General features: G+C 39.1%; 1 protein-coding gene across 1 annotated transcript in view; it reads left to right on the forward strand.

The window, feature by feature from the left end:
- Nucleotides 1–27,932, forward strand: part of LOC126297455 (uncharacterized) — a 176,602-nt gene that overhangs the window by 118,017 nt on the left and 30,653 nt on the right. The window contains exons 3-9 of the mRNA XM_049988315.1: nucleotides 8,346–8,426; nucleotides 8,767–8,826; nucleotides 15,188–15,316; nucleotides 15,612–15,783; nucleotides 26,093–26,238; nucleotides 26,355–26,512; nucleotides 26,599–26,771. Of these exons, the coding sequence (XP_049844272.1) occupies nucleotides 8,346–8,426; nucleotides 8,767–8,826; nucleotides 15,188–15,316; nucleotides 15,612–15,783; nucleotides 26,093–26,238; nucleotides 26,355–26,512; nucleotides 26,599–26,771 (919 nt within the window). The remainder of the gene's footprint in view (nucleotides 1–8,345; nucleotides 8,427–8,766; nucleotides 8,827–15,187; nucleotides 15,317–15,611; nucleotides 15,784–26,092; nucleotides 26,239–26,354; nucleotides 26,513–26,598; nucleotides 26,772–27,932) is intronic.

Raw genomic sequence — 27,932 nt, forward strand, 5'->3', positions numbered from 1 at the left:
ACTGAATCTCGGTTTGAAAAAATTTGCACTTGTCACTGTTATACTTGAGTCCTGCCTGCAGAAGTACTGTAAATAAGGCATGCAAATTCTGCAGATGTTCATCAGGGGTGCGACCTGATACGACAATACCATCCACGTAATTGGAACAACCAGGGACAGTGGTACACAACTGCTGTAAGTGAGACTGAAAAATAGTAGGAGCTGAAGCACAACTGAACAGAAGGTGGCGAAACTTGAACAATCCAAGGAGGTGTTGATCACAAAATAGCACTGTGACTGTTGGTAGAGTGGAATCTGAAAGTACGCGTCCTGCAAGTCAATCGTGCACCAAGCTTATAAAAAATGTCTTCAGGATGAGGTAAGGGAAACGTAGCTACCACTGTCTGGGGATTTACTGTAGACTTACAGTCAGCACAAATACGGAGATGACCATTTTGTTTTTTCACACACACTATAGGCGAAGCCCATGGCAAAGGCAAAGCAGAAACAGGTTCAAGGACACCACTGTCTTGCAAATGCTGAAGTTCAGCAACTAACGTGTTACATAGTGCATGCAGTACCGGGCGTGCACACCGCAAAATAGGCATGGCATTGTCTTTAATTACAACATGCGCTGCATAGTTCGTGGCACAACCAAAGCAATCATGAAAGAGTCCAGCAAAATCATCGCACAGTGTGGCAACACTGTCTGCATGGTCACTAGTGTTGATGCAAAGTACATTGTCCTGAATTGCGAGGCCAAAAATGTTCAAATTCGTCCATGCCAAAATTTTTTGTAACATCACTAGAGCAGAACACATGGAAAGACACTGTATGTGTCGTTGCACCATATGTGGCTTGCAAACTACACATGCCGAGCACTGAGATTTCCTGTCCAGTAATTGCAGTCACTGTGGAATGCGAATGATGATGCAGGGATGAACCAAGCAAGTCATATGTTGATTTGTTCAGTAAAGAAACTGATGCACCAGTGTCCAGCTGCATATGAACAGAACGTCCACAAATGTGCAAAGTCACAAAAAGTTTCCTCGCATTGCGCTGAATGAGAGAGGAAGTGTCTGGCAAAACTTGATCCACATGAAGAGCTGTAGAAGCACGTGATGCAGAAGGCTTTGAATAAATGGCATTAATGTCCATAGGCTGATGTGAATCATGATCACGGCAGTTTCCATTGCGGTGACGCCCACGCTAGTCACGCGAACGGGAGAGAAGTTGTGAATTAGAGTTTCTCTTACTGCACACAGCTTGCACATGTCCTTTCTTATTACAAAAATAACACTGTGCTTGACAGGATGGGCAACTATCCTGTGGGTGGGCACAAAAGCAGTTTGGACATGATTTTAGTTTCTGAGTAGGTGCCAGGTGTGAAACTTGTTCACATGTGCACGAGCGGCGCGGCGTGGCTGGCTGTGCTGGGGCCAGGCGGGAGGGCACATGTTGTGCCATGCTAACAGTACACACACTCAAGGTCACGTCGAAAGTGGAAGCAGCCGTGTCTAATGTATCTTATCTGCCTAGCAAGTCCACTACTTCCTGCAAAGATGGGTTTTTAAATTTTAGGATTTGTTCGTGGGTGCAGTGGTCTGCTACATTCTGCACAATAGCGTCTCTAATCATGATATCCGCATATGAGCATCCACACGAGCAATTAAAGTCACAATCAGATGTTAGTCCCTGAAGGTCTGCTAACCATGATTTATTGGGATGAGTAGGGCCACGCTGGGGACGAAAGAATTTGTAGCATGCAACTACCACATTTACACTAGCACGGAAGTGGGAGTTCAAAGTGTCAATCACTTTGTCGTAAGTTCTAGTTTCTGTGTGGGTGGTGGGAAACCATATTATGAGCACATGGAGTAACACAGCACCTGCGTTGGTAATGAAAAAGGCAAGCCACTCTGTACCTGGCATGTTGTATTCTGTGAAGTGTGCCTTGAGCTGGACGATGTATTCTGGCCAGCATTCAACATCAGGATTGAAGGCACAAAATGGTGGCGCTGGAGGCATCATCAGTATTGGTACAGGCAGTGGACTCACAGGTGCCGAAGTAGCTGCAGTGTGTAGTGTGACCAGTCCATTTATGGCAACAAGCAGCTGTGATATTTGCAGAGCCTGAAAAGGTACTAGATGAACAGGGAAGCCTGTTCCTGTGGCAAAGCCATGGTTTACACAAATGGAAGTCTTATAGCGAAAGGTGGAAGCAGTCACACTGGGCTAGCACGAAAAGAAAGCAGTACCGAGCAAAAAAAAAGAGGAGAGGAAAAACAATTTTTAGTCCGTGCTTGTCGCCGACTTTTGTAACCCACCTGGAAGGCGGCGCGTGAGTCTGCTCCATAACTGAAGGGTAGGCCGAATGTAGGAAGCGAGTAGGAGCAGGAAATGGTGAAATGCTTCGGTACTGGGTATGGGTTATAACTCTTTTACTTAACTTTGCATACAGATGAGCACATAGGTGCGAAGCTGTTCATCAAGTTGTTGTTGTTGTTGTTGTGGTCTTCAGTCCTGAGACTGGTTTGATGCAGCTCTCCATGCTACTCTATCCTGTGCAAGCTTCTTCATCTCCCAGTACCTACTGCAACCTACATCCTTCTGAATCTGCTTAGTGTACTCATCTCTCGGTCTCCCTCTACGATTTTTACCCTCCACACTGCCCTCCAATGCTAAATTTGTGATCCCTTGATGCCTCAAAACATGTCCTACCAACCGATCCCTTCTTCTAGTCAAGTTGTGCCACAAACTTCTCTTCTCCCCAATCCTATTCAATACCTCCTCATTAGTTACGTGATCTATCCACCTTATCTTCAGTATTCTTCTGTAGCACCACATTTCGAAAGCTTCTATTCTCTTCTTGTCCAAACTAGTTATCATCCATGTTTCACTTCCATACATGGCTACACTCCAAACAAATATTTTCAGAAATGACTTCCTGACACTTAAATCTATATTCGATGTTAACAAATTTCTCTTCTTCAGAAACGCTTTCCTTGCCATTGCCAGTCTACATTTTATATCCTCTCTACTTCGGCCATCATCAGTTATTTTGCTCCCCAAATAGCAAAACTCCTTTACTACTTTAAGTGTCTCATTTTCTAATCTAATTCCCTCAGCATCACCCGATTTAATTTGACTACATTCCATTATCCTCGTTTTGCTTTTGTTAATGTTCATCTTATATCCTCCTTTCAAGACACTGTCCATTCCGTTCAACTGCTCTTCCAAGTCCTTTGCCGTCTGTGACAGAATTAGAATGTCATCGGCGAACCTCAAAGTTTTTACTTCGTCTCCATGAATTTTAATACCTACTCCAAATTTTTCTTTTGTTTCCTTTACTGCTTGCTCAATATACAGATTGAATAACATCGGGGAGAGGCTACAACCCTGTCTCACTCCTTTCCCAACCACTGCTTCCCTTTCATGCCCCTCGACTCTTATGACTGCCATCTGGTTTCTGTACAAATTGTAAATAGCCTTTCGCTCCCTGTATTTTACCCCTGCCACCTTTAGAATTTGAAAAAGAGTATTCCAGTCAACATTGTCAAAAGCTTTCTCTAAGTCTACAAATGCTAGAAACGTAGGTTTGCCTTTTCTTAATCTTTCTTCTAAGATAAGTCGTAAGGTCAGTATTGCCTCACGTGTTCCAACATTTCGACGGAATCCAAACTGATCCTCCCCGAGGTCCGCATCTATCAGTTTTTCCATTCGTCTGTAAAGAATTCGCGTTAGTATTTTGCAGCTGTGACTTATTAAACTGATAGTTCGGTAATTTTCACATCTGTCAGCACCTGCTTTCTTTGGGATTGGAATTATTATATTCTTCTTGAAGTCTGAGGGTATTTGGCCTGTCTCATACATCTTACTCACCAGCTGGTAGAGTTTTGTCATGACTGGCTCTCCCAAGGCCATCAGTAGTTCTAATGGAATGTTGTCTACTCCGGGGGCCTTGTTCCGACTCAGGTCTTTCAGTGCTCTGTCAAACTCTTCACGCAATATCGTATCACCCATTTCGTCTTCATCTACATCCTCTTCCATTTCCATAATATTGTCCTCAAGTACATCACCCTTGTATAAACCTTCTATATACTCCTTCCACCTTTCTGCCTTCCCTTCTTTGCTTAGAACTGGGTTGCCATCTGAGCTCTTGATATTCATACACGTGGTTCTCTTCTCTCCAAAGGTCTCTTTAATTTTCCTGTAGGCAGTATCTATCTTACCCCTAGTGAGATAAGCCTCTACATCCTTACATTTATCCTCTAGCCATCCCTGTTTAGCCATTTTGCACTTCCTGTCGATCTCATTTTTGAGACGTTTGTATTCCTTTTTGCCTGCTTCATTTACTGCATTTTTATATTTTCTCCTTTCATCAATTAAATTCAATATTTCTTCTGTTACCCAAGGATTTCTAGCAGCCCTCGTCTTTTTACCTACTTTATCCTCTGCTGCCTTCACTACTTCATCCCTCAGAGCTACCCATTCTTCTTCTACTGTATTTCTTTCCCCTATTCCTGTCAATTGTTCCCTTATGCTCTCCCTGAAACTCTGTACAACCTCTGGTTCTTTCAGTTTATCCAGGTCCCATCTCCTTAATTTCCCACATTTTTGCAGTTTCTTCAGTTTTAATCTACAGGTCATAACCAATAGATTGTGGTCAGAGTCCACATCTGCCCCTGGAAATGTCTTACAATTTAAAACCTGGTTTCTAAATCTCTGTCTTACCATTATATAATCTATCTGATACCTTTTAGTATCTCCAGGGTTCTTCCACGTATACAACCTTCTTTCATGATTCTTAAACCAAGTGTTACCTATGACTAAGTTGTGCTCTGTACAAAATTCTACTAGGCGGCTTCCTCTTTCATTTCTTAGCCCCAATCCATATTCACCTACTATGTTTCCTTCTCTCCCTTTTCCTACACTCGAATTCCAGTCACCCATTACTATTAAATTTTCGTCTCCCTTCACTACCTGAATAATTTCTTTTATTTCATCGTACATTTCTTCAATTTCTTCGTCATCTGCAGAGCTAGTTGGCATATAAACTTGTACTACTGTAGTAGGTGTGGGCTTCGTATCTATCTTGGCCACAATAATGCGTTCACTATGCTGTTTGTAGTAGCTTACCCGCATTCCTATTTTCCTATTCATTATTAAACCTACTCCTGCATTACCCCTATTTGATTTTGTGTTTATAACCCTGTAATCACCTGACCAGAAGTCTTGTTCCTCCTGCCACCGAACTTCACTAATTCCCACTATATCTAACTTTAACCTATCCATTTCCCTTTTTAAATTTTCTAACCTACCTGCCCGATTAAGGGATCTGACATTCCACGCTCCGATCCGTAGAACGCCAGTTTTCTTTCTCCTGATAACGACATCCTCCTGAGTAGTCCCCGCCCGGAGATCCGAATGGGGGACTATTTTACCTCCGGAATATTTTACCCAAGAGGATGCCATCATCATTTAATCATACAGTAAAGCTGCATGTCCTCGGGAAAAATTACGGCTGTAGTTTCCCCTTGCTTTCAGCCGTTCGCAGTACCAGCACAGCAACGCCGTTTTGGTTAATGTTGCAAGGCCAGATCAGTCAATCATCCAGACTGTTGCCCCTGCAACTACTGAAAAGGCTGCTGCCCCTCTTCAGGAACCACACGTTTGTCTGGCCTCTCAACAGATACCCCTCCGTTGTGGTTGCACCTACGGTACGGCCATCTGTATCGCTGAGGCACGCAAGCCTCCCCACCAACGGCAAGGTCCATGGTTCATGGGGGGGTTCATCAAGTTACAAAGGCAAAATCTGTAGCGGCTCGTCCACTATGAAATAGAAAAAATGTTGCTTGGTCGTCTAGTCGGAATCAAATGGGCTGAATCTGGAGTGAAGCTTGTAGAGCTGTGCAGTGCCAGTTAGAGGGTGCTGTCATCTGTGTTGGTGTCGTAGTGCCAACCTATGAACTTGCACCTACGCTGTGGCATCGTAGCTATCGATACCACAGGTAAGATGTTCACTGTCAGCAAGAATGGGCCAGAAGTAGATTTACTTTACTTCTGTTTCCTGGGAATCATTTTGACATCTAATTTTTGTCATTATTCCTCATCTAAGAATGCCACAACACCTACAGTATCATTAGTTCACAATTTTGTGCAGTATTTGATAAAATTATTGTCTATTCCATTTATGAACTCTCAATGAGTCACGTATTCTAGATTTAAATTTTTGTGCGTTTGAGACAAACTCAGGACATTGACAGGCAGATGTCTTGAATTTGCCAGTATACTGTATTACCAGATGTGGTGCTGTTTGTGGTGGTATGGGGCATTTGGCTTCTGCACTGCAGGCAATTGTAATCTGCATCAGCAGATAGCTGGTGATGGCTGCAGGCAGAATATCCAGTGCTCTGTGGCATCTTGTACTGAATGTGCCAGCACTCAGTCTAGAGCTGAGGTGTTATTGGAGGGAAAGAAGCCTCTCTCAAAGAAGTAATGCAGTCTCACAAGACATTACTCATGTAAACACAGTCCATTAAGAGGAAACATATCAGTAAAGAGAAACAGCAAAATGTGGAAATTTGTAACTGATTATTTATTTCAGTCATAATTTTATGGTTTAACGTAGGACATAACTAATGAGGAGGTATTGAATAGGATTGAAAGAAGGGACCGGTTGGTCGGACATGTTCTGAGGCATCAAGGGATCACAAATTTAGCATTGGAGGGCAGCGTGGAGGGTAAAAATCGCAGAGGAAGACCAAGAGATTAATACACTAAGCAGATTCAGAAGGATGTACGTTGCAGTAAGTACTGGGAGATGAAGAAGCTTGCACAGGATAGAGTAGCATGGAGAGCTGCATCAAACCAGTCTCAGGACTGAAGAGGGCAACAACAACAACGTAGGACATAATTTATGTAATTTGTAACAAATATTTAAAACTATTTTTAGTTTTAATATTTTCTAATAAGGTGTGTTTGATGTTTTAGTCACTCGTTAAGTTAAAAAATGCCTAAATATGTGTGCGTGTTATATAAATTGCCAAAAGATAACTTCATTTGCCTATCCCTTTTGCACCCTCCACCCTCGCACCCTCCACGTCTTCCACCTGAAGTTCTGCATGATAGGTACCTTCTTGGACATTCACCCCATTATATTAATGTTGAGGTAGCCATACGTGGTGGTATAGTTAATACTATAATGAAGCTGAAAAAGTAAGACAGAGGAATATGTGTGGAGAATGTTTATCAGAAAAGTAATCTTGAATAAGTCCCAAGGACGTGTAATAAGGGCATTGGTTGGTTGGTTTGTGGGATGGAAAGGACCAGACTGCTATGGTCATCGGTCCCAATAAGGGCATTAATGTTCGCAACATAGAGCAGTGTTTTATTCGGGATGGTCAATGACACTCAAAGGTGGTTTGCAGGTGTTGCTATTGTTTACAAGAAAGTGTCATTGTTGAATAGAGCTGTTTTCTTTAGGTGTGTGTAAATGTAAGATACTGTTCATAAAGAAGGTAGGGAAGCTTATAATATTCATTTGAAACATTCAGTGCTTGTCACATTGCTAAAGTATATGGGGCTAATACTTTGAGCCAATGTGAAATGGAGTGAGAATGAGAAATCGGTTGTAGGCAATGGGAAACCAAATGAAGGACTCTGAGCAGTTCTAGAGTATCACTGTGCCATCTAGATACCTTGTTGAGTATGTCTGACAGCAGATGTTAAATGAATGTAGTTACATGCTGCTAGACCAGTGAAGCCCATAGAAAATGTAATGAAAATGTAAATGGAATTTAAATGGAAATCTCTTCATGGAAGACAACATTGTTGAACCTGTGTTGGGTAAATATAGTGAACTGGAATTCAAGGCAGGTTGTGTAACGATTCCATTTCCATCACATATCTTGTATAAGAATACTAAGAACACAATAATGGAAATTATGTTCTTTATGGCGGCAAGTAGCCAGCCAGACAGACATTGCCATTGTCATTTTTCCTTACTTCATTAATGAGTGCAATAGGACAGGTAATGGCTAATACTCATACAAAGTACACTCAGCCATCCAATGTATTATCACTTGCAGAGTATACATGTAGATGTTTTTATAACTTTGTTATTCATGTTGAGCCAGTCACATGCAAAGGCATCACAAAATTAATTTCACTCCTGTGACACCTGCTGAAGATATACATCATAACATGATTTCTGGAAAAGATGTAGAAATAAAATTAATGAAATACCTAATGGCATAATTACTTGAAAGTGTCTGCTGTCATTGCTGTTAGTATGATTAACATGTTGTAGTTACAACAACTAAAGTTACTTGTAACAATTCTGAAGTAATTTATTCCTTTTGCAGTTCGCCTGGTTTCTATTTGCAGTTACCAACTGATATTTATAAAGTTTTGCCTGCGTCAGAAGTAAAACGTGGAGATAATAGGTAGTGTATATTCTGTCTAGTTTCTGTTCTATACATTTCTCTTAGTCTTATATAGTTAAATTCTAATCAGTCAGATGGCAAATTAAAATTTCTTGCTACACATAATAAATTATATTGACTTTACAAATGCTTTTGAAGGTGTATGTAATAAAATTTTCCTTTCTGTATGTCCTGAAAAGTTAATGATCCACTTTTGCCTCAGCCACTGCCTTTGTCAGTACATTTGATGCTACTGAAATGAGGTGGGCTGCATCCAGCCTTTGTGATGTACTTCCTATAATAAAAGATATAACTTTTGTGCAGTAACACAGTTCAATAATAAAAGGTTGTTGTATTTTAGGGAACCACATTTTTATGTGAGACTGGGAGCTTGTTACTTCAAGGCAGTACCTGAAGATGAGTAAGTATGTATATGAGTAATAATGTATTATTTCTTTTAAGGAACTTCCATAAGACATTGGGTGAGATTTGTTTTGAATGAACCCATGGTGGTTAATAGTAAATAAATATTTTAATAGTGAGTAAATATTTTAAAGCTTTTTGACAATATAAACATTATGGTTACATGCATGAGTCGGCATTTTTATTTCTGGTGTCATTACACCAGTAAATTTTCAGAAATCTTCATAGCTACAGCTGCTGTATATCTTCTAGTTGCAACTCTGAGTAAGGTGGCAGAAGCATAAATTGTGTTTCCTAATGCTGTTTTAATTTCTTTTACTTTGTACAGGTAGACTGGAGGAAGTAGTTCTGTAACTCTTGCTCCTATGTTATAGAAGCTTAGTGTGTAATGATATTTCTGTTGATAGGGCAAGGAGTAATTTTTTTTTCATTTTTATGATGAAGTAATAATTTTAAACAGGAACAGACATCAACAGTGTCTTTTATTGGCTTCATGCATCCTTTAAAATAATAGTCTATAAATATTGGGGAATTATGGTTCCATACATTCTGTTAGATTTTCTCCTCAAAGTGCTGTGTTGCGGATAGAATTTAGTACTACAATTTGATTAAAATAGCTTTGTCTTCATGTTTCAGCAAGTCAAGTGGTAGGGGCAAGTCATCAGCTGATCATAGTTCTTTCTCAAGCATCACATGCTTGTGGTGTTGCCTTGCTTGTAGGTACATGCAGATCCATATCAAGTATAGCTGCCTGCCAACCTGCAGCATTGACCTCTGCAGCCTGTCAGTAACAGAGTTATTTCATTCAAGTTATAATTACTTGATGCTTCTTAGGCTGTTGTTGGGCTCAGTGGTGGAACATTGTGTGTCATAAGAAAATGGAGATCTTGGATTAACAACCTGGTTGACAAAAATTTAACATCTCTCATTAAAAGAAAAAAAGCCTTTCGATCCCAGTGCTGTGTGCCAAGTGCATGAGTGCAGAAACAAAATGCTGTTTACTGAGCCATCTCTGAAGCACCTACCACACCTCAGATATACTGGTCTTGCTCGACCATGTCGACATCAGTTTTTTTGCTTTTCAAGGGACTTCAGTGAAGTCTAAAAACACTTACTCTGGCATGTAATACCGCCATCCACCTGACAGGTAGAGAGCACTGGGTAGTCAACAAGCAGTGTGCCTGCTCATAAAAATGTAGTGAATAGTAACAGAACAGTTAATGTTTTTGACAATCACATTTTCAGCATTAAAAGAACTGATGAATCATTTGAAAAAGTGTAACTATTTAATATCTAAGAAGACACAGTTACATTTGCAGATTCTTAGGGCTGTAAAATTACCTGCTCCCCTCACTTGCTCCATCATTTCCAGAATGATGACGAATTGTTCTTCAGTGTGGAATGTTTTCTGATCACCCAAAGTACAGACTCCTACAACAACTGAGATCTCCTACAGTCTCCCACTGTTTGGAAAATAATGTGTGACATTGAAGGATGAATATGTGGAGGAGAACTAATGTCCTCACTAAATTTCATGGTCACAGGCGAAGGCATCCTCGATGTGGGGGAGAGGGGGGGGGGGGGGGGGCTAGAGGGTGCATTTACCCCATCCTGGAATCTGGATCACAGACTCCTTGATCAGAATGGGATTCTCAACCTTTTATAGAAATGATTGTCTATTATACTACGACACCCCAGATTCAGCAATGCCGAGAGGATAGGGGAATACTATGGCTTTAGTAAGTACTTTGTAATTTGGGCTCATTTGATTGTCAGAACGTTGATGATACATCATAACATTTCCTGGGCACGGTGGCAGTTTCTGTACTGATTTACAGCGATGGTGGATGGACACCTTTAGAGGACAGTACCAAAATGCAGCCCCAAATCTTCTCATCACAGTTTAACATGTAGGCTGTGTGTTACCAGTTGTATAGTACATTTGACATGAATCCACAACTAATGAAAAAAGGACCATATTCATTCAGCCCTAGCTTGGCAAGTCAATTCCACCAGTCAATTTGGGATTTGTTTTTGAAAAATTTCTGTTCACAGAAGCTCTCCAGTGAACCTTGCAGAACTAGCACTCCAGAAGTGAGCTACCCAAGCACGGCTTACGCCCCATCCTCACAGCTTTACTTCTCCCAGTATTTCGTCTCCTACCTTCCAAAGTTCACAGAAGCTCTCCTGCGACCCTTGCAGAACTAGCACTCCTGGAAGAAAGGATATTGTGGAGACATGGCTTAGCCACAGCCTGGGGGTTATTTACAGAATGAGTTTTTTACTCTGCAGCAGAGTGTGGCAGCAGTAAAGCTATGAGGACGGGGCGTGAGTCGTGCTTGGGTAGCTCAGATGGTGGAGCACTTGCCTGCGAAAGGCAAAGGTCCTGAGTTCGAGTCTCAGTCCGGCACACAGTTTTAATCTGCCAGGAAGTTTCATATCAGCACTGCTGCAGAGTGAAAATCTCATTCTGGAAACAACCCCTAAGCTGTGGGTAAGCCATGTCTCTGCAATACCTTTTCTTCCAGGAGTGATAGTTCTGCAAGGTTCGCAGGAGAGCTTCTGTGAAGTTTGGAAGGTAGGAGACAAGATACTGGCAGAAGTGAAGCTGTGAGGAAGGGGCATGAGTCGTGCTTGGGTAGTTCAGATGGTAGAGCACTTGCCCGTGAAAGGCAAAGGTCCCGAGTTAGAGTCTCAGTCCGGCACACAGTTTTAATCTGCCAGGAAGTTTCATTTCTCAGATTCATCTTGTTGAACAGTCAGTTTCACCAGTCAATTTGGGATTTGTTTTTGAAACATTTCTCAGATTCATCTTGTTGAACACTGATCCTGGTTTACATTCTACCCAAATAACCCAAAAAATACAGCTTTCAAATCACATTTGGTTGTACTTTTGTTATGACAGTCAGCATTAAATAATAGAAGCCATGAAAATAATGAAATAAAACTATTAGCTTCAACAGATGTGAAGTTTTGCAACCAAAACTGATGGTATCAGAGTTGAATAAGCATTATTTTTATATGTTTATTTTCTGTTTCTCCAATTAGAGGAGTATCAAACAAGGGCATTTTTTGAGGGATGTTTTTGCTAATATCCAATAGGATTTCTTTCAGTATCAACACACCATTGATGTATGAGTAAAAATACATTTTGCAAATATTATTGAACTACATTTAGTAACTTGTTGGATTTCACAGATACTAATGAAAAGGGCTTATCTTTTAGGTATGGTTAAAATACATACTGAGAGTAAAACTGTCAGACATATGAGGTACAATAAGTTTTGTCTATTCCCTGTCAGAATAAGTTATTAGGATGCAACACATTTTTAAAGTCCCTGAATTAGTTATATTAAAATGTCAATTTTTAGAGTCTTTTCCCCTCTTGGATGATTTTCTACAGATGCTCATAGTTACAACATCATTTACCCTAGGTGATAATTAAAACGCTATGACTACCCCATGTAGTATGTTTATTTTCATTTAAATAAGAATTTTACTAGTACAGTTAAGAGAACATTAAAACATGAACAGATTGTATAAAATCATATTCAAGACACATATTAAAGGGGAAAACCTATGTGAATACACTCAAATGTACATACAAGGTGCGACAATAAAGTAATGAGACTGATTTTCTTTGCAAGATGTGGCAACGCTGCAGGCTTGCATAGGCATTATATCTTTGATCTTGGTCTATAAGCTGCTTCTAGTCCAAGTGGGACATCAATGCAACTGCTCAGTCATGAGTTGTGCTGTAATAAGTTAACACGTGTTCGTGTCTCTCGCCACGGAAATGGAACCGCATAATATTGCGCAACTGTATGCCATTTCTTTTTGCGTTAAATTGGGTGAAAACATGATGACAACTTACAGTAAGCTTCAGAAGGCTTTTGGAGAGGAGGTTATGTCAAGAGCTCAAGTTTTTCGTTGGCATAAAATGTTTAGTGAAGGCAGAACGAATGTTGAAGATGAAGACCACAGTGGATGACCATCAACCTCACAGATGGATGTAAACTTGGCCATGGTGCATGAACTTGTATGATCTGATTGAAGATTATCCATGAAAATGATTGCATAAGAACTGAACATCAATCGAGAAATGGTTCGTATGATAATAACTGAAGATCTTGGTATGAGAAAGATTTGTGCGAAAATGGTCACCAAAAATGTCACACCACAACAGCGAGAAAACATGGAAAAATGTGGCATCCAATCTGTTAGAGCAAACAGAAATCAATCCAGAATTGTTGAACCATTTTATCACTGGTGATGAAAATTGGTTTTTTTAGTATGATCCAGAGACAAAATGCCAAAGTCCGCAATGGTGCTCAAAGGGATCACCCAGACCAAAGAAAGCTCACATGTCAAAGTCAAAAGTGAAATTCATGCTTGTGTGCCTCTTTGATTTCAAGGGAATTGTTCATAAAGAGTGGGTGCCTCCTGGACAAACAGTTAACCAATATTACTACAAAGAAATTTTAGAAAGACTTCATAAAAGAGTTCTTCGTGTCCATGCCAACATTGCTGATAATTGGATTCTGCGCCATCCCATACTGCTCTATCAGCACAGCAATTTTTAACCTCAAAACAAATTTCAGTACTACCACAGCCACCTTATTCACCAGATATCACTCCGTGCAACTTTTTTCTATTTCCAAGAGTCAAAACGGCAGTCAAGGGACACCATTTTCAAACAACGCAAGATGTCCAAAAAGCTGTGATCAGGGTCTTGGAGGATATTACAGAAGATGAGTTCCATAAATATTGCCATCAATGGCAGAATCACTGGAAGAAGTGTGTGCAATCAGAAGGGAACTATTTTGAAGGCGACAACACTAAACTTGAATAAAACGGTAAGCAACATTGTTTTTCACATCAGACTCATTACTTTATTGACGTGCCTTGTATAGTGTACCAAAGCAGACTGTGTACTGGGAAGGACAAGTGGTGTATTGTGAAACTATGAAACTACTTGAGCTGAACTATGCATACGTACTTGTTTTGGTATTGTTTCTCCAGAGAAGAAAATACTACGGGCTACAGAATTTCATTCTTAGTGTTCCATTTTTCATTTGATCTTGGGATCACTAAGTTCTTTGTCTGTTTTCCTCTGAAACACAAGTTTGTTGGGCTATAGACTACATGATATTAGCATTTTAGAACACAATGAAATTGCTCCCAGTTAATCTTGAAAATTGATCTGTATGTTTTTGTATTATTAATTTTTGGATTTACACATGGTGTTTATTTCATTTTCAGTAGTGATGATGCTAAATATTACAGAGAAACAAACATAACTCAAGTCATTTGTCTGAACCAGTTTTTAAATGTGATGATATATTCAAGTCAGTTAGTCATTTGGTTCTGTTCTTCCCTTTTATTCTGATTCAAATGCTTTAAGCAATGTTTCCACCAGTTCTATTTTAGCAGGGTGCATGTAATGGAAACAGAATGTTAAAATTAGAATGTTTTAAATGATTATTCACTTGTTAGGGCTTCCTGCTGTAATTTCCTTTGCCTTGTAAGTAGTGTATTCCATACCCTTTCTAACAAGATGCTGTTTCTTCTGGATTTCAGTGGCATCAGTGATCACTATAGTGTAAGAGGTTTTCAGAGAAATGCTTCAACAGCGAAAGTTTATATTTCTGAAAAGACAGAAAATAAAATGAACCAATATTCATTTATTTTGAAGTATTTAGTCATGTACAGTTTTTTATTCTCTTGTAATCATTTGTGTTCCTCGCCATACCATTGGAACATAGTGAGCAGCATCTTGTGTGGAAAAATTTTAGATATATTAATTACTAATAGTTGATGCTGGTAAAACGGATTACTTCTGAAAAGAACTAGAAAAAATTGTGAAGCTAATGATCAAATTATTTTTAAATTTTTCAGTGCTATGAAAAGCACTTCTCTATTTTAAATACAACTTAAGTTAGTGAGATGATAATCTCAACAGCCATCAGCATTGAGTTTTTGATATTTAGTGCTGATTCTAATAAATATGTGACTGAATAGCTAACCAAATTGTAATAAAATTCTTTCTGTTTAAATTATATGGTGAGCAATGACCGTAGATTTTTCAGTGTCGCTAGTATTTGCTTTTTCAGATAGGCAGAAGAGTTTAGAGCACCTTAGTTCACAGTGAACACACTGTTTCAAACATTATATTATAGAAAAGCAATGACAAACAAGAGTTACTGTAGAGAATATTGCATTATAAGCATTTCGTCATGTGCTTTAAATTCAGTTGTTGTCTCCCATTTGTGTGAGATTTGGAACTAAAGCTGATATGTAATGGTGTGTGAGCAGGGATGTAAATCATTGTTATTATTTAATCTTTGTTCATATTTCAGTACAGAGACATCAGAGGAGCAGTCAACTAAAGAAGGCCCACGGCAGCAGCAGTCCAATAAACGAGGTCTCCCAGACGATTTTTCTGATGGTACTGCAACAAATAACCAAAATGGTACTGGTAGTAAAAGGTATTAATGACAAATTTGTATAATAATTTATTTCATAAACAATCATTTAACTGCATGTAAAATATTCATATTACTGGGTATGGCAGACAACTGACATCTTCAGTTGTGACAAAATACTATGCACTATACAGTTATTTTACAAACATTTACAAAATTCACATACTTCCAGTTGACTATATATCAATTTTCAAAAAATGGAACTTTGTATTGAGCTATAGTCTCTTGAATAGATACATAAAGTTTATGCTTTAGAAGTGTATTTATGGAACAATATTCACATTGAAATATTTTGTAGGCATTGTCGAGGACATGATGTTCCGAGATCTGCTTCTGCTGCCAATGTACAAGGGCATACCAACAGACTTGAATATGCACGCATCAGAAGCCCACTCTATGTCAACGTAAAAGGAAAACGTTTCAGAATTGTGGATGTTATGGGCTATGGACCATCAAGTGTTATGTGCAGGGTAATTAAGTTTAAATAAGACTTTTGTCAGAAAGCTTGTTTTATTTTATATATGCTTTAACCCTTTCAGTGTCACACATTTCTGAAGGTTTCAGAAGAAATTTCCAAATGATTTTATAATAAATTATAGAATTATAAAACTGTTGTAATGTTGTACGGACACAATATCAGAAGTAACACGAACCAAGTTTTGTTTTGCTTCCACATGAAGAGATCCTCAATAACAATGAATGAAGTATGGAACAGTACAAATAACTATAGAACAAATCAGTATACAGTCTCGTAGGTAAGCATACAATAATCAGGTAAATGTAAGTGAGGCCAAGGCTTATGTTGGGCCGTTGTACACACAGAGGTCCAGGTTGTGTAGCGACCTCTCTAGGCTGGCTGTGGAGGCATGTGTATCATGCACTGTTTGCTTTTTCCTCACTCACACTATATTATTACATTACTCTTTCCCTCTTGAGGAGAAGTGTTCATGTAGAGATGTCCATGTCTTCATCGGTAGGTGACGACTGCTGGAGCAGGTGTCATGCTGGCACAGGAAAATATGGCACCCACTCCACCATGAGAGGTCAAAAGCGAGCATTGGTGATGGTGCTGCACCCATGTACACATCTGGTCAGCCACTCAAAAATGTAGGCAGTGGAGAAGACGACTCCGGTGACAGGGGCTGCGAACATGAAGGTGGCCCAGCATTGATTACTCTTCAGTCAGCCCCTGGAGTGAAGACGGCACTGGAGCTGGAGGAGGTGTGGACTGTGCCACGTGGACCAGCACAGATAGTAAATGTGGCCACAGGAGCAGAGGGCTCTCTGGTGCACTGTCAGTCACATGTGGTCGGAGCTGGTTGTTGTTTCATGACACCAAGCCATCAGAGGTGCGCACGATGCATTGCCTGAGCAACGATGGATGACTGCTAATATCCAATTAATGCACTGGTCAGACCTGCAGACCCAGGCTATGGAGCCCGGATGGAATCACTGTGTGTGTGGGTGCTGATGGGTGGCTGCGTTCACTGACTGGAGTGAGCCTATATGAACTCAAGAACCTATCAAGTGTTGCGTCAAGACAAGATTGAATGATATATTTTTTCATCTGGGTTTTGAATGTACAGACCAGCTGCTCCACCTCTACATTGGACTGAGGATGAAAGGGAGGGGATATAACATGCCAGATGCCACTCACTATCTGTACAAAAATCTTCAAAAACGTGAGACGCAAACAGTGGACTGTTATCTGTGACAAGTGTATACAGCAATCATTCTAAGGGGGAAAAAATCTTTGAGAGGTCTGTGACTGTAGCTGCCATGGATATGGATGGGCAACAAACCACATAAGGGAATTTTGAGAAAGGATCAGCTTCAAGCCAAAAGGAGTTATGGAAAGGTCCCACAGAATCAGCATGAATACACTCCCAGAGGCACTGGGGCCAGGCCACGGGAAAAGAAATGCCCATGCCACCACTTGATGGGTGGCACACTGCAGACAGGCTGTCACAATGCATGTGATCTCATTGTCAATACCCAGCCAAAACACATACCGAGAGGCCAGCAATTTTGTCCACGGTATTTTGACTTCAATGTCTAAATGGAAGCACAACAGTTCATCCTGATTAAATGCTGAATCGGGACCAATCAGCAACCAAGAAAGAACATCCGCATAATTGTGTTGTGGTGTGGGTTGTAAATGAATCTCATATTTATAGCATGACAAAATGAGAGCCCAGCATTGCAGGTGGTGAGCTGCTTTGTCTGGCAAAGATGCAGAATTGTTGAAAAGAGAAACCACAGGTTTATGATCTGTAATCAAATGAAACTTACAATTTTTTAGGAAAATATGAAATTTTTTGAGTGCATACTCAATAGCAAGGGTTTCTTTTTGTATCTGCGAGTAGTGCTGTTGCATCTGATTCAGAGTTTTGGAAGCATAAGCAATAGGGCGTTGGGAGCCATCTGCATATTTGTGCATGAGAATGACCCTAAGGCCATACAGGGAGGCATCTGTGGTGAAAACAAGATGATGGCCTGGTTGGAAGCTAACCAAGCAAGGTGCCAAGTGTATTTAATAGGGTAAAAGCACTCTCACAGGCGGGCGACCAGTGAAAAGGAACATCTTTCTGTAAGAGAGCATATGTCTGGGCCAGTGTGGCTGCACCAGGAAGACATTTATGGTAGTATGCAATCTTCCTGAGAATGGCTTGCAACTTTTTGATGTTGGTGGATGCAGCAAAGCTGTAATGGCTTTGACGTGCTAGAGTAAATACTTGACACCAGCATGCACGACTTCAAAACTGAGGGCGATGGTAGGTGGATGAAAAAATTGTGATTTGTACAAGTTACATTTCAAACTGGTGGCCTGTAGCACTGTGAACAAGGCACAAATGTTCATCTGCTGAGGAACCTGAGACCACAGTATCATGCAGGTAGTTAATGCACCCCGACACAAAAGTTGTGAGTTGCTCCAAAAATCATTGGAAACTGACATGGGTGCTAGCCACACCAAATGGCAGTCACTGGTCTTGATATAACCCGAAGGGGGTATTCACTATGAGAAGACATTTGGTATCATCACCTAGGGGGAATTGTAAACAGGCTTCTGACAATCTATTTTGGAAAAATGTTGGCACCTGGAAAGCCATATAAAGAGTTTGTCCAGGCGGGGTAAGGGATAGGTATCAGTAATAGACTGTGAATTTAACACCACAGAGCTCAAGGCTGCTGTTAGTTTTCTTCACAATTACCAACAGAGTAGTCCTATCAATAGAGAAGACAGGTTTGATAACACCCAAAGATGTAACTAGATGTAGTTCCAATTTATCTTGCACTTGTAAAGTTACTGGGACTGAGTGGGCATGAAAAAAACTGGGGCACACCATCAGTTTTGGGCATGTTGTCGGTTTCATTGTGATGTGAGCTTTGAAATTGGTAGCACACCCGAAACCTCCATAAAATAGGGAGAAATATCCTCAGCAGAACATGCCCAGTTGTTGCTACAGAACCTGATCAGATACCAGATCCTTCCATCTATCCAGTCTGGTGCCTTAAATCCACCAAATGTCAGACCGGGACTGGTATGGTACTTCTATGTGTCACATAATGTAACTGAGGTGGAACATGGGAATCAGTGTGATATGTGCCTAAAGGGATGTGGAAAGCCACCTAAAAATTACATCCAGGCTGGTCAGCACACAAATCCCCTTAGTTAAACTGCAAGGTGAATTTGATCATGGGATGATGCTCCTGCCCATGTCCTAGAAATGGGTGCTTTAAGGTGCTGAGCTATCTGAGCAAGTCAACATTCACTTGTGATTGGGAAATGAAAATATTAGTACTTAATAGGGAGCAAGTTATGCATTGATTCCACATATGTCTGTACTTATAGGGTATTTGAAGGCTGCTATTATGAAGATGTTCGTTGTAATTAGAGCCAGAGTTGGGTGCTAAGGCATAACATGACTGTAACAGCCTATCTGTGACACACATTTTAACTAGTGCCAGTTTGAATCGTGAAAAAAGAAAATAACCTATGTAATCTACATGAATTTATAGTATCAGCCACTACCCAGTTAGCCACACTTTGAAATACATATGCTTCCAGTTAACGCCACTGCGTTTCCTACAGCTGCCACTGCAGCACAAGGGTGATGCCACAAACGATTATGCTGTTGCCAGTGAGATGCAAGCATTCCCTCTCCAGAGCTGTAGCAGCGGGTGTATTAAAGTTTGAACATTCATGCACTGAGCCATTTTTATGTTTTTGCCAGTTCGATATCATTTACAGATTTTTATAGTGGCCAGGGCACAACGTCATCTGTGTAGACATTGTATTGAAGAGTGAAATATTTATAAATCTTTTGCATCTGTATATGTTTCAATATTCAAGCCACTGGTAGCGACTGATGCTGCAACTACAGCTACAGTTATGTATTGTTTTTACTATTTGGTATGGGATGTAGAATAAATTAGTCTCTTCATCCTCTGTTCATGAACAGCATCTGTTCTGCACTCCTGTATCCACTAAAGAACCACACAGTGTGCAAAAAAGAAGTTATAACAGAGTGTAGCTAGTGAATCACATAGGGGATTTTAGGAATATTAATTTTTGTGTAGTTGGCAAGTGTTTGAATAAAGAGAATCAGTTTTCACCAAAGAAAAGGACAGTTATTTGTTAACAGATATTGTTTAACACTCATTTACACACATCACCCAATTGTACTCCAATACACACCTTGTATCTGTGAGATACACATTTAGTTAACAGAAAAAGTAATGCCTTCCCCAGGTGAAAAAGTACCATACAACATCAAAGTAAGAATTTTATTTATTAAATAAACTATATATAAACTTTTTGAATAAACTAGTTCATAGAAATTCAGTCAAAAGAGTTAAACTTGACTAGTACTACAAGGACTAGTAAAAAAGAAACAAACAAAAAAATGTCCCCAATAACCCCTACTTTTACAAAACGTCACTCTGAATTACTTTCATCATTGTCATGATCGATTTTACAGCTACCAACACAAAAATAGTCACTTCAATGCAATGATCCATTTATGCCCTTTTTCTCAAGCTGAGGAAGGAAAAGTCAGAGAGGTAGCATGTTTTGTCAATTTCTGAGGCAAATAACTTAGCTGTTGATACCAACTGTGTTTAGACACTGCCATTGGCCACCTTTTCATGCCTCTGTGGACACTAAGCAGAACAAATTTTGTCAACCATGTCCACACCAAGTTTACATTTATTATAATACATAATCATTTCTGGTTTTCTTTTTTTCCCACTTACTTCATCAATTGCTCCATCAAGACACGTTCTGGAAATCTGGAGCATATTCTTCTTATTCTTTTTGTTGTGTGGCAAATATGAAACTGTAGTGCCTTCTTTCTTGAAAGCAAAATGCTGCAGAATGCCTCTCTGTGTCTTAAATCTTTCATTTCTTTTGGAATTTGCCATTTGATCTTTTTTAAAGTCCCCACATATGACAGGCTGTCTTTTGTTGACAAGGACCGAAGGAGAGTAACATCACTGAACCAGTTTCCAGCTGTTATATTACAACTGGATTTTCTGAGAGGGGCTACCAGGCATTGAACAACATTCACAGATTTATTACTAACCTGGAAAGGGCCATCAGGTTGCTTGCCTGCATAAATTTCCTTGTTGCATGTATAACACATGCTTGAATCTACAGCAGCAAATATTTTAACTCCATATTTGGCTGTCTTGGGAGGTATATATTGAATAAAGTTGCACATACCCCTAAAAGCCTCCAATTTCTCATCGATGGTGAAGTCTTCTGCTTGATATATCTCTTTACACATCTTGATGAATTTTTAAAAAATGCCCCTTATAGGGGCAAGACAATTAAGTGGTCTTTTCTCTTCTCTGGTTTGCCTGTCATTGAATTTTAGAGTTTGAAATAAGAAGTGAGACCTGTTGATGCCTGTGGTGAGACAGAGTATCTCAATTCAGAATCAATCAGCAGCCCATAAATCTGAAAGGCGCTGTTTCCCTGCTTTATAAACTCCAGCAGTATGGAGAACACCAATAAATGCTTTTATTTCAATTTTGTCGGTCTTTTTAGCATCTCTTCACATGAATAATTATGTTGGATGCTATCAGTATATTAGTTAGTGAACATTACAACAATTTTTAACATGCTGTCATAAAATGAACAGAGCCAGCTTTCCAAAATGATCTGTGACTCTTTTGCCTTTCCGACTGTGCCTGGGAGTTGCTTTTTGAGACAAATATAAGAGGTTTCAATGTCTCTAAAGTTAGGTGGAGGTCTGAATCACTTTGTTCAGTGTCATAATTCTCTTCATATTCTTGAACCTCTCCTCTCAGTGTCTACTCTATCTTGTGGAACCTCTAAAATGAGGTTTGATATTCCTTCAGGAGCTGAAGTTAATGAAAGTAGACTTTCTTTGTCATCACTCTGCTCAAAGCCATCAAATAGAAGTTGGTGAATTTGTTGGATGTTGACAATGTTATCAAGATCATACTGTGCTGTTTTTGTAACCATTTTGAATCTGACAATAAAAAATCTGGGTTTTGGAAAAGCAAATTATGTACAAGTACCTTGGACAAAATAAAGTTAGTCAGAAAATTTGGAATAGACAAACTAACATAAATACATGTATTGTATCAGAGAGCTATATGAGTATGAATCAGGTACACAAATCAGATTTTCACAAAAATAATTATAATCACGAGGTATCACAATCTACACTAAAAAGAAAATTGAAGGGTAAAATAAGAAAATGAAACATTTAGAAATACTTACTTAAAAACATGTGACATATCTATCAGATACAAAAGTAAATTAATTGCCTCTCATCTGTGGGATATGCAACAATGCTTGACTAACCTGTTAAGGAACATGTGCTTGAGGAACATCTGGAAGACAACATTGCCCGTGCATGGCTAAACCTGTCATCAAACATGCTCAACCATGTATCTGTCACATACATAGCATGTAATGGAGTGTTAATTTAACTCATTAAAAATGTTATAACCTTTAATCACCAATAATTGCGTGGATATTCAACACTCTCTCTTAGAAACAATAGCTGATCACATGATTACAACTCAGTATCTCGTATTCGAGTGCCGTGCCGTGACATGCGGCCGGCGCTTTTCGTAGCTAGGTGGCGCTCCCGCACTCAGCCGATTTGCAGAGCGCCTCTATCGCCGTTTGCGCATACTGTCGTGGCGGCACTGTTAAATGTCGTGGCACTGTCACAACAAAAAATCCCTTAGATGATTCACTTTGAAATGTTTTTTCAAAGTTGTGGTTAAATTTTCAAATAAAAGGATTGAAAATTGTTGGAGTTGTGTGACATTTAGAAAACTCATTTTCTGGCATAAATGTATTTGAACTTTTGAAATGTGGTTATAAACATGAACAAATGAAAACAATAAACTCTTACCACTAATCTGCTATTCCAGGACTGACCTATCATACTGTTGCCATTGTGATAGAAATCATATCCACTAGTTTATCATAGAACAACTGAAATATTGGTTGTGGCAATTACATGAATGCACAAAACTTTAGAATTCCATTTAACCTTACTTCAAGAAGTTGTATTGCTTTGATCATTTGGGAGTTGATTTCATATGCGTGCTGGATACTCTTACTGTTCTGGGCAGTTGACAAGCAATAATTATTGTGATGCCTAAGCCTCAATGACTTTGTTCTTGCAATGTGATGTCTGCATTGCATGTTTTACATTTAATGTTTTGAGAAATAAAAGGGAAAATGGAAAGTAAATTTATAGTCCTATAGTTTCTAAGCAAACGAGTTGTCTTCTTGGTACATGTACTGATGCCAAGCTAATGTATTATTGTTTTGAAATGCTTCTAACTATATCCAGACACTACAGGGGGTATAAAGCTGGTGAACATGGTGTAAGGCCATCTGAGGTGCTAGAGAAGGAGCTCAGAGTTCCATTGAAAAATTTCTTTCAGGGATTAGACTTTGTGCCTCATATTTTAGAAGGTTCAAAGCATCGTCTAAGCCAGAAAAAACAAATGATTTCTTGGAAATTCTATGATGGCTTTACTCCTTCAAGATTAAATACCCCAACTGTGAATGACTACAGAAGCTAAATAGTCAAGGAAATATCTGGGGTTGGTGACTGGTATTTGCTAAGATGCATAGAACTGTGAACTGGTCTAATGCTAGCCATCCATGTATGTAGCATTCTTTAAGATACTCATGCCTCCTGGATGGTGCTAAATAGTGAGAATCTGAGGGAACTCTGTCAGCTATTCCTAATTTGTTTGGTGAGTTCTCTGGCTGTAGCATTGCATGTATGTTTGGCAAGCTGCCACTCTTGACAATGGTTAAACCCTAAGGTGGCTTGCTGAACTTCACATTGTTGCAGATGAAATGTTGCATATGGCTTGAAGTGATGCAAATGTTCATGTTTTTGCACAGTGGGTTGCATTCCAGCTTGTGCAATTTGGTTGCTAGATGCACTATAATAATGAGAGACCTGTAGAAGGATGCTCAAGTTCTGACTTGCTCTGCATCAATGCCCTTGCTCTAGCAATAGCAGATGGATTCTGTCAATGGGAAGGGAGAATATGACTAAATGGGTATTAGGTTTACCCATGTACACAAGCTCTACCAGCATGAGTCAGTACTTCCCATGCTTCTCATTTAACCAATGTGGTTCATAAACCCCAATCTTTCAACATCAGCATTGGGATGAATGTGTCAACATGAGTGCCTACACATAACCAATTATGAGACCTTAAGTGAATAGTCCACAAGAAGAACTAACTCATAAGAATAACAAAGTAACAGGATATAAGTTCATCTTGATTCATTGATTTTAATCAAAAGAGAGAAGGTGACACCCAAAAAAGGTATCTCTTTCCTGTGTTAGTTAAAATGTTAGAGTCAATCAATGTGGCAGTGAAAGCAGCTGACCTTCATGTTGGTACACCACTGCTTTAGATGGCTACCACTGAGGCAAAATTTTGAAGATAAAAATAAATAACAGCTATCTGACCACATTGATCAGGGGTGCCGTATTTCACATCTGACATTATTCCTACCCAATATAATTAATCCTAGACCATCAAATTGACCACTCTTCTTTGCATTTTCAAGTTTATTTTCCAAACTTTCGTGTGCTAGAGGAACCTGTTGAGCCTCAACCTACGAACCACTCTCACCCATTTTCTTTCCCTAATTCCAGCACGCACACTAGAGACAGTGATGGTGTGTGTGTGTGTGTGTGTGTGTGTGTGTGTGTGTGTGTGTGTGTGTGTGTGTCGTTCTTGTTTGTGTTTTCTACTTTAGGAGAAGGCCCTTTGGCCAAAATATCAAGGCTATAGCAATCTTTTTGTTGTGCTTGTCTCCTCTATGTGGTGAGTAGCAATCCATGCTTTTCATAATATTGTCATTATTCCATCCTGTATTTTCTATTGTTTAAATAATAGATTAGTATGCCAGAATGGCTCAAATTAATTAATAGACATGGACATTATAGGCAAATTTACTGAAAACTGTTGCAGCAGTGTTCACCAGTATTGCGTACATTTGTATTCCTGTTCACCTAACAAACAGGTAGCTGGCAGTGATGATTGTCATCCACACAACACTGAAAATCATATTATTTGCTCCATATTTTCTTCCTTGTGGCCCATTTGATGAAAGAGCTCCCATAGAGCTAATTAAATATTTCTCCTTGTCATTCATCCTTGTTTTAGATTTGGATGCATATTGTATGCTGTGGACATACAAAAACAACTTACCAGGGCTTGTGTTCTTGAATGCCTTGTGTTATTGGAACATAGTTGTCTTCTGAACAGAAATCAAGTGATAGATTTTTAACTAACCACAAGATTGCTCTTACTTATGAACATTTACATTTGCTTCCTTACCCATGCTGTTATTTCTCTTGCCCATGCTGACATTACCAAATATGAAATGTCTGCTGATCTTCAGTCCAATGACAATTTTCCAGTATTGCTATGTCTTTTAGACATAGCAGTCCTGAAAGCCAATTGCCATGTTGAATGCTCAGTGGAGTCAACTGGACTGTTTCAACAGAATAGTGTCTAAAACTGGTTGTTAACTGGGGTGTTTCAGTGGAAATAGTGTCTAAAATTGGTTGGATCACATCACAAACATGATTTTTCCATATCACTCTGAATCCACGCAAAAAGTTCAAGATAATGTAGGAAATAGCCTGTCCCCTATTGAAATGACAAATGTTGGTCTGTAATATGAAACAGGTGGGCAGCACTACAAAAATTCAGTTCCGGGCTCTCAGTAGATAACCTAGCAGCCTTTCAGTTCATTAGGTCAGAGGCCTGGCAAATGATGAAGATAGGAGGAAAAAGTCATTGTAAGAATTTCTGACTTATATTTTTCATTTCCTTAAAACTCCCCAAGAGAATGGAAATTGAGGAGCTGTGGTAAAGGGAGACTGAAGAATATCTCTACCATATCAAATAACTGGATGGTTTTATTTTGTAAGGGATTATTCTCCTTTTTTTTTTAGTTAAAAAGTGAAAAGTAGGATTTTCTATTCAGAACAAATATATTTCTCAAATTCTGTTGTTACATTGTATTGCTACTTAAGAAATAGCCTCCATAATTAGTGTTTGGACTTGTGGTTTATGAGAGCCCCATACAATCATTTCATATACCATCTTTATTGTTCCACTTTCAATTTGTAATTACTTTACAGAGTTGTAATGGGGCACTTGCAGCTTGCCATGCACAAGATAATCACATCACATTTCAGCTACAATACCTGTTGATCATTGTGTTTCTTCTCTTTACAGACTATAGAAATGCAAGAACGGAAAATGTATGCACTAAAATGTGTGTTGGTATCAAACGATGTTGAAATAGCTTTAAACCAGCAGAATGAAATTGATATCTTGAAGCACTTGAAGACATGTCCAAGAGCAGTTACCATGTTTCAGTAGTAAGTTTCTTACAGATGTTTATTAATGACTAAGGTTATTCTCACTTCCACAAGACTCAGTGCAAACATTTCATTTATACTGTTGTAGATAAAAATGACCGTAATCTCTGTTTCAGCAAGGAATACCAGGCTGTACGGTCACTGTTCATTCAGCTGGAAATGGGAGATGTGGACTTAGCACGACTAATTGAAAGTGTCGATGATTTAAACATGCATGATATTTTGTATTTTTGGAATGAAATGTTAACAACAGTCAATGAAGTGCATAAATGCGGTGAGTGCAAAGAGTATTGTAGATTAAATGAAATTTCAGATTTATGTCTATAAGCAGCCTCATTTATTGTGCTGATGATGTTCCAGGTGTTATTCATGGTGACTTAAAACCATCAAATTTTGTGTTCTTCCGTGGTGTATTAAAGCTGACAGACTTTGTGTCATCTTACAAAACTGTACTTCCATGTGACAAAATTCGGAGGACAAAGTATCATGGAGCAGTGAATTACATGAGCCCCGAAACAGCCCAACATAACATAGTGAGTTGAAAAGTGGCAATTACTTGTATATAAGATAGATTTGTGTATGTGATTGTATCTACAATTTTTTCTTGATTTACATTGAAAGTTGCCTTTGTTTGAGCATTTAGGATGAGTAACTGATTTTGAAGGATTCTGCTGTGTATGTGAGACAGTTGTAGGTTTAAGTTGGGGGATAAAGAGAAATTAAAGAGCGAAATGTCATCTTACAGTACCAAGATGGTCACATTATTTGAATCAGGCTTCTCCAGTTAAAACAAAGAAAAATCCAGGGTGGAATGTAACAATATTATGGAGGAAAGCATAGTTACTACTCACCGTATAGTCGAGACACTGAGTCTCAGATAGGCACAACAGTAGCCACAACAGTGGCTTCAGTAGCCAGAGACTGTGGTCATGTGTGTGTGAGTTGTGTGTGTGTATGTGTGTTTTGTCTACTTGTGACGAAGGCGTAGGCAGCTGAAAGCTCACTTTCTGACACCCTTTTTGTTGTGCCAGCTGCAACTTAGCATCTCCGCTGTATGGTGAGTATCAACTATCTTTTCATAATATTGTTACGTTTCTCCAGTTAAAAGTATGATACATTTAATACATTGCCTCACTCAGTTTTTTTTTTTTTTCAAAAGTGAGAAATTTCTAAGTAATATACTATTTGAAAACAATATTGAAATACTCATTGCACAATATAAATGGTGGAATCAGTAAAGGTAACCAATAAATGTACAGTGAAGATGAAGAGCACTGAATAGCCCTCTACCCAAGAACTTGAACATAGTAACATAGCTGATGAACTTGAGCTTTCTTTAGAGCAAACACAGTGAGCATGTTGTGTTATTTGGACTAAAGTGCTTGGATAATGTGGCTTTATGGAGTGGTTACTAATACATTACTTAATGGTTGTTCTGCAGAACAAACAGAGTGAGTATGTGAGTCCATTTGCATCACAGTGCTTGGAGAATTTGGTTCTGTGTGAAGTAGTTTATACAAATAGTAAATCTCAACTAGTCTTCATTGGAAAAGTGGGAGGAGGAAAGAACACATGTACTCATAGTTATTGTCCAAATATGTACTAATAATATGATATATACTAATACTATATATACTGTTAATGTAATAAATTGAAGTCACCACCAACTACACTGAAGAGTCAAAGAAACTGGT

Source organism: Schistocerca gregaria, chromosome X, assembly GCF_023897955.1.
Source record: "Schistocerca gregaria isolate iqSchGreg1 chromosome X, iqSchGreg1.2, whole genome shotgun sequence".
Lineage (NCBI taxonomy): Eukaryota > Metazoa > Arthropoda > Insecta > Orthoptera > Acrididae > Schistocerca > Schistocerca gregaria.